The sequence below is a fragment of the Magnolia sinica genome, chromosome 5 (assembly GCF_029962835.1).
Source record: "Magnolia sinica isolate HGM2019 chromosome 5, MsV1, whole genome shotgun sequence".
NCBI classification, from domain to species: Eukaryota; Viridiplantae; Streptophyta; class Magnoliopsida; order Magnoliales; family Magnoliaceae; genus Magnolia; species Magnolia sinica.
The window spans coordinates 101526662-101539480 of NC_080577.1; the positions used below are offsets into that span (position 1 = coordinate 101526662).

The following is a 12819-nucleotide window of genomic DNA, read 5'->3' on the forward strand; positions in this document are numbered from 1 at the left end:
CCATAACATGTCTAGTGGGCCATAACTAATCATCTTCCGTTTTCCTACATCGCGACTAAGAATAAGAAATATGTGTCGCCCATTTTAGTCCTCATGCATACATAGTACGATAATCATAACTGTTCCTTTTATTATTTCTATAAAAAACCTTTTATTATTTCTATAAAAAAAAATCTACGTTACAGAAATCCAGCTCAAAAATAAATCCTAGCCTTCGATTTTTAAATTTAAAAATCATCCATTGAAAATCATATATTGAAAATCAAAACCATCAGATCATCATAAAAGTAAAAAATTAGTCTACATAAAGTATCATCTATAACATAGACGGTTCAGATCATTAGATCATTACATTCTCATGCAGACCCAGTGGTGTGACATACATGCCTATTATCAATCGCGACATAACAAAACGAACTCAACCCTACATGTAAGACCAAAATGTCTCACTCCAGTTATCTATCAGATATCAAGACATGCACGTCACTGACCATCTATTCCTCTCTCTCAAAAAGCCCAAGCTGTTATCTTCTCACAAAAAACCCAAACTGTTATCTTCTCATTTTCTTACGTTTGTTTGGAAGATTCCAATCTCATCAAACCACAATTCTAACCGTTTGTGATTACACTCAATCGTAAAATCCATGTACTTTTTACAATCTTCGTCGTGTAGTGCTAAAATCTCTCAGTAAAACCCATACACTATAATGGAGAAAGACCAAGAAAACTACACTGTATTCTCTCTCTCACTCTCTCTCTTTTCATTTTAATTTTATTGAATCCATGTCGATGGTGTTTTATCATTTAACTACTGAATTATTGCAGACTAGTTTCGCTGGCATCGAAAGTTCGCTCGATCCTCACCATCAACATCAGGTTGAAGATAATCAAGTGGGCCACAATAGTGGAATGGTGGTTGATTACATGTTGAATAGCCCTCCACCTCCAAGAATCCCATCTGGGTTTGGTGCATCTTCGCCTCTAGATAGATTGAGCTTTGCAGATGTAATGCAGTTTGCTGATTTCGGTCCTAAATTAGCTTTAAATCAGCCAAAGATACCTGGTGATGATACCGTTATCGATCCTGTCTACTTTCTTAAGTTTCCAGTTCTGAGTGATAGGTCACAAGATGCTATGGCGGTTTCTTCGATGGCGGGTGAGAAGAACGAAGGTTTTAATGGATTGGGTGTTGAAAGTAAAGGAGTGGCGGTTGTTGAAGATGAATATGAAGGAGAGGAAGATGATGGGAGGGCATCTGAGAGTAATATGGTGCAGCTACGTCTCATTGGAGGGGTTCAAAAGAACGGGGCGACGGAAGGGAAGAATAGAAGGAAGAGGCCGAGATCGTTGAAGACGAGTGAGGAGGTGGAGAGCCAGAGAATGACTCATATTGCTGTGGAGCGTAATCGAAGGAAGCAGATGAATGAGCATTTGAGGGTGTTGAGATCTCTCATGCCAGGATCATATGTTCAAAGGGTAATTTTATAAATATTATGATTGAATACATTGATGAAATTATTTAATTTTTAGATATTAATTTATTAGGCTTGCACTTTCGAAGATTAAAACATAAAATGATGGTTTTTCTTTTCTTTTCTTTTATTTTTTACTTGAAGAAACAAGAGAGACAATGATAGATTTTCTTGTAGACTTGAAATATAAAAAAAAAAAAAAAAAATGGTTTTTGCAGATTCAAATATATGCTTTGGTGAATTTGTTAAAAGAAATTTAGGGTGTGTTTGGTTGCACCAAATTTCGTGAAATTTTGACAAAATTAGACTGATTATTCTTGAATTATCAAAAAACTTCATGACATCCCGTGCAACCAAACAAACTATCTTTTTTTTTCTTTTTTTTTTTAAAACTTGAAGAAACGAGAAAGAGAGCGAGAACAATAGATTTTCTTGTAGACTTGAAATAAATAAAATCTTGGTTTTTGCAGTTTCAAATATATGCTTTGGTGAATTTGTTAAAAGAAATTTGGGGTGTGTTTGGTTGCACCAAATTTCATGAAATTTTGACAAAATTAGACTGATTATTCTTGAATTATCAAAAAACTTCATGATATTCCATGCAACCAAATGAACAATCTTTCTTTCTTTTTTTACTTGAAGAAACGAGAAAGAGAGAGAGAACAATAGATTTTCTTGTAGACTTGAAATAAAAAATAATAATCTTGGTTTTTGCAGTTTCAAATATATGCTTTGGTGAATTTGTTAAAAGAAATTTAGGGTGTGTTTGGTTGCACCAAATTTCATGAAATTTTGACAAAATTACACTGATTAGTCTTGAATTATCCAAAAAAATCATGATATGCCCGGCAACCAAACGAACGATCTTTTTTTTTTTTCTTTTTAACTTGAAGAACCAAGAGAAAGAGAGAGAACAATAGATTTTCTTGTAGACTTGAAATATATAAAAAAAAATCTTGGTTTTTGCAGTTTCAAATATATGCTTTGGTGAATTTGTTAAAGGAAATTTAGGGTATGTTTGGTTGTACCAAATTTCATGAAATTTTGATAAATTTAGACTAATTAGTCTTGAATTATCAAAAAACTTCTTGATACTCCATGCAACCAAACGAACGACCTTGAGTGAAATTGTATTTTTAAGAATTGGAGCAAGAACATATATAGATTTATATATTGTGTGGATTTTATGTAGGGCGATCAAGCATCAATCATCGGTGGTGCCATTGAGTTTGTTAGGGAATTAGAGCAGCTTCTTCAATGCTTAGAATCACAGAAGCGACGGAGAATATTCGGCGGCGAAGCTTCTCCGTCAATCACAATCCCACCATCGGAACCACCGATATTTCCCTCTTTGACACTTCCCAACGATCACATAAATCTCCTTGATTTTGATAGTGGCCTTCGTGAAGAAACGGCCGAGAATAAATCTTGCCTAGCTGACGTTGAAGTAAAGGTCTTGGGCTTGGATGCCATGATTAAGATCCTCTCTCGAAGGCGGCCTGGCCAGCTTCTTAAGACAATTGCAGCCCTTGAAGATCTGCAACTCAACATTCTTCACACCAACATCACAACTATCGAACAAACCGTGCTTTATTCCTTCAATGTTAAGGTAATGATCTGATCATTGATCAAACAGTAGTGGGCCATCTTCCTTCATTCAATTTCATTTTGATCTTAAGATATTTTCAATCTATTTCATGTTCAGATCACAGGCGAGTCGAGGTATACGGCAGAAGACATTGCGAATTCAGTGCAACAGATATTCAGTTTCATCCATGCAAGCACCATATGATCATGCAAACCATTGCAAGCTCCAGTTTGAATTGTACCATGCAATCTACCATATGATTTTATTATTTTTGCTATTTGTATGTACAAATGCTCGCACACAACTAGTTGTACGTCCAACTAGTTGGCTTGTGGGGCCCACTATGACATCTTGACCGTCCAGCAGGTTGTCCTCATGAAAATTCGATGCCCCAAAAATCAAGTTGATCGAATTATCAAGTGGGGCCCACCATAGAAAACCCAAAAGACTTTATAATAATCAAGTGGGGCACCCCATTTTAAAGGTTGGATTTACCTGTTTTTTGGGGCATCTCATTTTTATGGTTGGACAATCTTACTGAATGGGTGAGATTTCATGCAAACAACATGGTAGGCCCCACACGCCAACTACTTGGACGTATGGCTTGTTGTATGTGAGCATTTCACTCACACACATGCATGTGTGTGTGCGCGAGGGAGAAATGTTTTTTCTGCAAATGTATGGAAGGATTGAAGAGATTATCTATCTATCCATGATTCCATGTATGTCTCTATCCATTTGAGCTGGAGGTTGTATTCTAGGTAGGCTACGGGAGTATGGCCATCGGTAGGCATCCACATTGCAAATGTCCATCTATTCATTCGTTGGGTGATAATACAATAGACAACTATCCAATTACATTTGGAAGGGTAATGCATCAATCTAGACCGTCCATCTGGAGTGGCCTAGGATGGCTCGAGTTTCCAAATTAAAACATGCCTCTCTGACAATCCCAGCCATCTTTTTTTTTTTTTTTCCTGCATTTCCTATCAAGTGCAGTTATCGTTTCCTCTACTGTTGCTTTGAAGGCCACTGATTACATGGCCGGATCACCCCATGTACATAGTACTTTGTACCATTTTCCATCCAACGATTGGCAAAACTAGATCGATGGTCCAAAATGACAAGTCACCTTGTTATGCAAGTGTACCAGAGATGGGTCTCCCAGAATGGAAACTGCCTATGCTTTATGTGGGGCTCACTGTTATTTTTGTGAGACATCCACTCCGTCCATTGGTTTTCCAGGCTCATGTCAGGACATGCCAAAAAAGGGACATTCAAAACTCAAGTGGGCCGCATCAAAAGAAACATTGGGGATTGAAAGCCCTCCATTGAAACGCTGGGTGAAGATGCATGTTTTGGAAAAGGATGGTATTTCTGTTTTTAGTTCATCCCTGTGGAAATAAGCTTTGAGTTTTTTTTTTTTGTTAGCTTGTTAGTACACCCCACCCTCACTTGACACTTCACCGTTAGCCACCCCCACTAGGGATCGGTGCCAAGACTTCAGTGTTGAAACGAAGCTTTGAACAGTTTGGATACAGTGTAAACATCAAAATGGGTCTTGAAAAGGTTTCAACAATGGATGTTCTACTATTCTATATTATGTTGTGCACTTGAGTTTTGGATGTGACTGATCAATATAGTGGATTTCTCACAAATATTGGTGGGTCTCACATAGCTTTCACCTTCAGGAGCTCTTTATGAGTGTTATCTTACCATCATTGCTTACTTGATAATATTGTAAGATTTGATTGGATGACAAGCTACTTATTTAATGTAAAGCTAATGAAAAAAATGTTTGGTTACTGACTTAATGGGTAGGGATTAGCTACTAACAAGATGAATAGCAAAATTCTTTGCTGAAGTGATGTCACCAAGTTTTGTGAGCCCCACCATAATGTATATATTGTATCCACACCATCTATCCATCTAGAGAAATTATTTTAGAGCATGATCCAAAGAATGACGCAGATCCAATGCTCGAGTAGACCCTACCTCAAAAAATAGTGGGAAAACCTTCCTAAGGTCCATCATGATGTTTATTTAAAATCCAACCCATTCATAAGTCAACAAAGACATAAAAGAAAGAAAAATAAAAATATCAGCTTGATTGAAATTTTTGTAGCCCTTAGAAGTTTTTAATGGTGGGCATCACTCTCCTAACTGTTTTTTGTGGTGGGTCCACTCAAGCTTTGAATTAGACTCATTCTTGCTCAAGCTCTAAAATGACCACTCCAAATGGATAGGTAGTATGGATATAAAACATACATCATAGAGGCCTACAAAACTTGGTGACATTACTTCAACAGCTGTCTCACTTCCCAACCAATCAGCAGCTAATCGCAATCCCAACTTATGTAATTAAGTGCTAGATAATTTTGATGGTACAATCAAATCCCACTGCGTCATGTCAATAAAAATATCCATGATAACACAAATGACACGGCAGTATCAAATCCGCGTCGACAGAAAAGGCATAACCGCTCTACTGTATGGAATTGGATAGGTCGACTATCCTTACCAGGTTGACTTTTTTTGGTCGAGACAGTCAACTGTCCTTTATAGTCAATGATAAGATGGTTAAGATCGTCTTGTAGTGAAACTTTTATTACTCATCACCCATCAACCTTCAGTCCCCATGATTTGAACGATTTGGATGGGGATGCATGCATCCACGTATACCTTGTCTCCTTGCATGCGCGTGGATGGTCAAACTCTGGCAGTGTACTGGTGTTTTTTTCCTCTCTCTGTCATAGGTAGAGGTGCGTTTTGTACTGGAGCGGTGCATTGCAGACAAGCTCTGCTGTAGTTTCATGATTTAAAATGAATTGCACGTATCTGTGACGAAAGTCAACCCACTCGTACTCGGCTGCCGTGGGTTGACCTGTCAGACCGGATCTTGTTTGCATTTGGGTTCTCTGATATCCATGCACGAGGGTGGGCCCCACACCATCGACTCGTCTGGATTGCTCTTCGTCTGTCCAGTCGTTATGTGATCCTCGGCCTCAGGTGATTTGCACGGTGTGCTCGGGTTTGGGAGTATTTGATACTCTGGCGGAGTGGGATGGTTGGTACGCGTGCGGTTTGGAATTATACTACATTGAGTTATACTAAACCATGCAGATTGTAGAACATGCCATGGATAGGTAATTTCGTGAAAATCATATAGATTGAGGGGAAATAAACGTTGATCAAGGTCTAAATGTTTATTGAATTAGGACCGTTGATTAGATTTCATTTTCGACCGTCCACTTGATGTCCAAGGATCGTTCAGCCGTTTATGATCAATATAAGTTAGTTCCCACGATTTGGATGGTTTTCTTTGAGCTTCTCATTCCCAAAAAGATCTCCGTATTGGACGATCCTAGCCACTGATCTAGGGTCATTTTGGATGAATCATGAATGTGGACGGTTGTTGTACATTTCTTGTCATCCGTCCATTTGGGGGCACAGATTGAGAGGTTTTGATTGTTCTGTCCAATGGATTTTTGTATCATGGTCCATGGACTGGGATCAATAGTCAGGATTATTTAGACATGGGGTCCACTAGTGCTGTGCATGTCCTCAGGTGGAGAATGCTGTGATTCCTTGTGTCTGTTGATCTTTTACTATCTTGGGAGGCATGCCCATGTGGTGATAAAGACCATTCATCTAGAAGGTCCCAGTAGATCTGAACCACATGTTGTAATGTCATTGATAACAGATCACAGCCGTTCGTGATATAAAGTGACTTAAAACGTGCTCCATAATCCATAATTCAACACGTATATATGAACCGTTATATCCTAATCAGTGGGATTTTTTAAGAAAGGCTATCTACAGTGGGACCCGCTAATTTAACGGTCTAGATCACCTCGAGGTGGGCCAGGCGAACTTTACAGTGAATCCCTGTGGTCAGTTGGATATTCTCATTTCTCCTCCCATTCGCTTTTATTTCACGTGACATCAGGCCGGAAAGGCATGTCGGTGTTACAAAGGAGAATGCAGTTCAGCTGCACGTGTCAACTCCCTTCAATTCCATGCAAGTCCAACCTACACCTGGTTGTGCTATTTGGTGAATCCACTCCGTCCATTTGGTGGGCCCCACCATGGATGGTCCACAATCCAAAAAATAAAGGATCGGGTTATCAAAATCACTCAAGTAATAGACCGTTTCCCCTGTGAATATGGACCCTCGATCTTTATCTTGCCTATTGACGCTGTTAGTAGCAGCCATTAGCTAGTAGACGGCGATATGTGGGCCCCACCATGATGGATTTGTTTTATCCACTCCGTCCATCCAATTTTTTTGATATCATTTGGGGGAATTAATATAAAAATGAGGTAGATAAAAATCTTATGTCAACCACACCAGAGGAAGCAGTTGTGATTGAACGCCCACCATTAAAAACTTCTTGGGGACCACAGAAGTTTTATATGAAGCTGATATTTTTGTTTTCCCTTCATCCAGGTCTTTGTGACCTAATCAACAGGTTGGATGACAAAAAAAAAAAAAAAAACATTACGGTGGGCCTTAGGAAGTTTTAATGGTGGATGTTCAATCGTCAAAGTTTTCTTGTGTGTGGTCCACATGAGATTTGGATCTGCGTCATTTTTAGTTTCATGTCCCAAAATGATCTTTAAAAAAATAGATGGACAGAGTAGATAAAACAAATATATCATGGTAGGGCCCACAGAACATTGTCCAGTAGCCAGCTCGCTACTTGCAGCGTCAGCAGGAGTGCAGAAGATCAGCAGCTGGCATTTTTACTTTTGTTGGACTGATTGTCCACGGTGAGTCCCACTAGATGAATGGTCTAGATTAACAGACTGTACGGACGCACGTACGATGGAGTTGAAATGAATTGATGCATGTACAACTACTACAATAAATGTCCCATGCAACGAAGAAATGTAGAGTCTTATCTCCTCAGGTCCTGCACCATGATTCAGATGGACCGTCTCAGACTCTCAGGCGAGAACGGATTGGCTACTCCCTCTGCCACCAGCCCGGTGGCTGATGGTCGGTGTTCTGTGGGCCCTCGATGATGCATGTGTTTCATCCATTCCGTTCATCCAATTTTACAGATCAAATTAGGCTTAATTTCCAAAATGAAAGAGATATGAATCTCAGGTGGACCACACCACAGGAAAACAATAGTGATTGGATATCCATCATTAAAATCCTCCTAAGGCCCACTGTATTGTTTATTTGACATCCAATCTGCTTATTAAGTCATAAAGACACAGATGAAGGTAACAAAACAAAGATCAGCTTGATCCAAAACTTTTATGTACCCCAAAAAGTTTTTAATGGTCGACGTTCATCTAACACTGTTTCCTGTAATGTGTACCACTTGACATTGGGATATACCTAATTTTTTGTTTCATACTATAAAATGATCTATAAAAATAGATGGACGGCATGGATGAAACACATACATCATGGTGGGGCCAACAGAGCACCGACCACCAGCCATTGGCCGGAGGCAGGGGAGTAGCCAATCCGTTTCCGTCTCAGGCACGCCTTTAGGTGGATAAATCATGCAACGTGTCCATGCATGGTCCACACATTTTCGTTCTCAGCAATGCGAGAAATGCCAAGTGTCCAACGGGCTTGATAAGTTACCCTACACGTGATGAATAACTACCAACTGCTAGACTTTGTGTGGCCCACTGGACGTGTGTCTCAGCTACAACCTGATGGGGTCATACCATCATGAAAATTGACTTTCAATTAATGTTAATAAATATAAATAGGGGAAATAAAAGGGGTCTCAGGCTCAAGTGGACCACCATGGTATTTGTTTAAAATCTACTCTAACTGTGATTAAGGTGGTACAATTAAAAGCAGTGTTCAAGGGAAAGCTCAACCTCTAAATTTGTTTTTCTTAGTGTGCCCATATGAATTATCAATGGATCTTATTTTTGGACCACAAGATTAAATTTTAGTGTAGCATCAAATGATTGAAGTGGACTCAATATAATAATAGCGGTGAGCCTGATATAAGGATTAATGGTAGACGTCTCTCTCTCAACTATTTTCATTATTGTGGTCTTTTTTATATCCAGGCTTACCATGGGATTACACATTTAATGACTGAAATGGATCTCACGTATACATTAATGTGGGCCCCTTCAATAATCAAGGATAGGCATCCATCTCCTACCTATATTCACAGGAAACATTATTTATTCTCAGAAAGATAGTTTTTACGTCCAACCAGCTTTATCATGGGCTATGGTCCACTCATATGATAACTTTCAGAGTATTGAGTGCGTGTGAAATTCAGTCCTTCCAACCAGCTGCCCCCACCATGAGAATCACCTAATGAAATTATCATTGCTATCTACTCATCAATAAAGTTGGACAATATAAAACAATATTTAGACATTGGTGAATAGCGACACAAAAGTGTGGTCAATGGCTGTTACAAAGTTTTTCAGAAGGTAATGATCATGATGGGTCAACTTATAGACGGTTTTGGATGTTGTACACACGTGAAAGGTTAAATTACTTATACCTGATTGGACCTTAACCTAAAGTCCAACCAATTGTACTTGAGACCTTTAGAAAAAAAATTGAGTTCTATATATGGCCACTCTTATTTTTTTACAAGGCGGGTTGTAATGTGTACGTGACATTTTCTTGAACCATTAAATGTGTAATATATATATATAAAATAAGTTGACTTGTGAATTAGGTGGGCCACTACAAGGGAAATAGTTGGGAGAGAGATGTCCACCTTTATATATTATACTGAATCCGCTCTAACTATTAGATATCACACTAAAACTTAGGCTTACTAGTGATTTAAGTAGGCCATACACTAAGTGTTTATTTTGGATTTATGAAAAGTATGAGGAATGAAATAGTGTTTTTCATGAAGTCACTTTCCATTGTTTGGTAAGCTTTTCTTTGTTAGAAATGTCATTTTTCACTTTCTATCTTTTATAGGAAAACAAATAAACTTATTTTTTCACATCCACTCCTTACAAATGCATTTTCTTAAGTGGAAGTAAAATGAGTTTTTCAAGGGTTAAAGCCCAAATACACTACTATTTATATTCAAATGCCTCACATGTGTCAAAATAGGCCAAATGAGACATTGTCCATCTTCAATTATGCCTCACATGTGTCACTATGTTGCATGTGCTACTATCCATTTTATCTTATACCCTGCACGTGTAAAGAGCCCCCAATGTGCTAATGTGTTGCATATGTCATCATTCATCTTCTCTTGCGCCTCACATGTGTTATTATGGCACATGTACTACCATTCATCAATCTTATTTGTGCCCCCACATGTGCAAAGCACTCCACATGCATCAATGTGCCACACACACCATTTTTCATCTTCAATTCTCTAAATATGTCATGTGCCAATAGTGCCAATGTGGACCAATGTTATGATGTAGCCTTAGCGCCCACATGTCAAATGTGCCAATAATGCATATCTTATGCCACCATATAACTTCAAACACCTTACGTATGTACCACACATGCCGCAATTTAGCTTCAAGTGCCCACAAATAGTGTGTATGGCACATGTGCCACTATTCATCTCTAGGCATATCCCACATGCGCCACATCTACTAATCTTGAACGTATTGTTGGGGGCCTTGCACAAAACCTTAGGATCGAGCCTCCCAAAACAAATCAGAATTATGAGATAATAAAGCGATGAAAAACAGTTAAAGCACAAACCACACCACACAAGTGATTTTTACGTGGAAAACCCTCAAAGAGGTAAAAACCACAGGACTTTGTCCAGATCAACAATCCACTATGAAGTAGAACGTTACAACCTTCTTCACTAACGCAGAAGTTGATAAACAATTAGAGAATAAAAGAAAAATGGAGAGATCTCACCGATCACGAGGACGTAGAAGCGCTGAGATGTTGATTGCACAATAGATCACCTCTACGAGCATAACCTCCCTTCTACAAGCTTCCTCTCTCTCTCTCTCTCACCTTTGATAACCCTAAACCCTTTAGGAAACCCTCTTGCATTCCATAGAAAAGCCCTAGGCACCCTTATTTATAGTTTAGGAAACTCTCTTTCACACCTAGTTGCGAAAGGCCTCATATTTCCACAGTCCGGATAAGATCCGGACTCAAATCTGCATAAGCTCGACTGGTCGAGCGGCCCACTCGACCGGTCGAGCACCTCCCTCGACTGGTCAAGCACATCGGAGAAAATAATCAGATGATCGCTGGACTTTGAGTCGAGCCCTACTCAACCGGTCGAGTGCCACCCACGACCGGTCGAGCGAGGCTCACGACTAGTCGAGTCATGGGAGGAAATCTCATCACGTACTAGTGACTACCTAAATTCTTTTTAATAAGAGTTTTTGTTTTGCTAAACAACAAATTACTTGAAAATTGATTCTAAATTTTTACCAAAAAAAAAAAAAAGAGAGAGAAAGAGAAAAAGAGAAAAAGAAAAAAGTGTTAAAAAACAAACCAGGAAAATAATATTTCATTTCCCACATATTCTTGAGAAAAGATTCTTGGAAATAAGGTTTTCTAATAAACACTATTTCATTTTTTATGCTTTTCATGAATCCAAACAGGCCCTAAGAGAAATAGTTTGGACAATAATATTTGCCTTGTACACTATTCCAATTGTGTGGTCCACCTAGATCACGAATGAGATTGATTTTTGGACCCCGGGTCTAAAAATGGGGTGATGCACATGATAGTCAAGGTAGATTTCACATCAAAACATAGTGGTGCTTAGCCAAGCCACCAGCCTTTTTCAATGTAAGGTGAAATATATAACTTTGCCTAGGTATATTTATTAACATCAAATAACTCCATGGTTTTTAAGTTGGAACTTGAGAGTTTCTCACACACATGTTACACACACACACACACACAGAGAGATGAATGCTCACTTGCGTACCAATTCTCACGAGAACTCATGAAAACTTTTTGATAACTCTTCTCCCTTGATAGGAGTTCAAAATTTGAACCGTCCATGTGATGCAACACCCCAGCATTTACCTTGATCCAAAACTTTGATGGGCCATGGAAAAATGAAGGTGACCATTTCGAGTAACAATGATGCGTTTACGGCAACTCAAATTGGAACTAGTTCCATTACTGCAATTCATTAAGTACATGAAAAAATCATTTAGTGGAAAATATAAGCACACAAGTAGCTTGAGAAGAATGAAAACACAACAAGACTCAAAAATGAAGAAAGACAATTAGTATTTGAGAAAAATTTGTTGAAGTAGAAGGAATGGTGCCGGATGCATGCGTAGTGGGTCCCACAGAGGTGGGAAAATGATCTTAACTATCTTCTAAGATGATTCTCTCCTCTCTTTAGGAGAACTTCCCACAAATAAATTCAAATGGTTCCAAACTCCACGTTTTTGGAGTTCGTTTAGCTTTTCAGACCCTTTTTGTGGGACACATCATACGTCTTCTTTGAAATCCATTCCATCCATTAATTAGGGAAAATAATTTCAAGATGTGATCATAAGAATGAGGGATGTGCCTCACTAGAGAAAATAACAGTAAGAGAAAAGCCACCATGTAACGTCTCAGAAAAATCCGTACAAAGACCCGAGTACCACCTCAGGCAGAGATCACTAAGGACCAAATCCTTCAAAAATTAGGCGGGAATTAACTAAGGGCTAAATGAAATTACCTGTGGAATTAGCATTAATCACTTTAAATACGATCTGTAAGACCCAAAACGAGTAGAACTGTGAATGTTACATTACTTTAAAACTTAGGAACGAACTCAAAACCTAGTTGGTCTCGGG

General features: G+C 38.8%; 1 protein-coding gene across 1 annotated transcript; it reads left to right on the plus strand.

Moving 5' to 3' along the window:
- The first annotated feature begins 517 nt into the window (after positions 1-517).
- On the plus strand, positions 518-3785 carry LOC131246455 (transcription factor FAMA). Its single transcript, XM_058246612.1, has 4 exons — positions 518-734; positions 826-1476; positions 2665-3081; positions 3178-3785. Exons 1-4 carry the CDS (start codon positions 708-710, stop codon positions 3262-3264), a joined length of 1182 nt encoding a protein of 393 aa, XP_058102595.1. The 5' UTR covers positions 518-707; the 3' UTR covers positions 3265-3785.
- The last annotated feature ends 9034 nt before the right edge of the window (positions 3786-12819 follow it).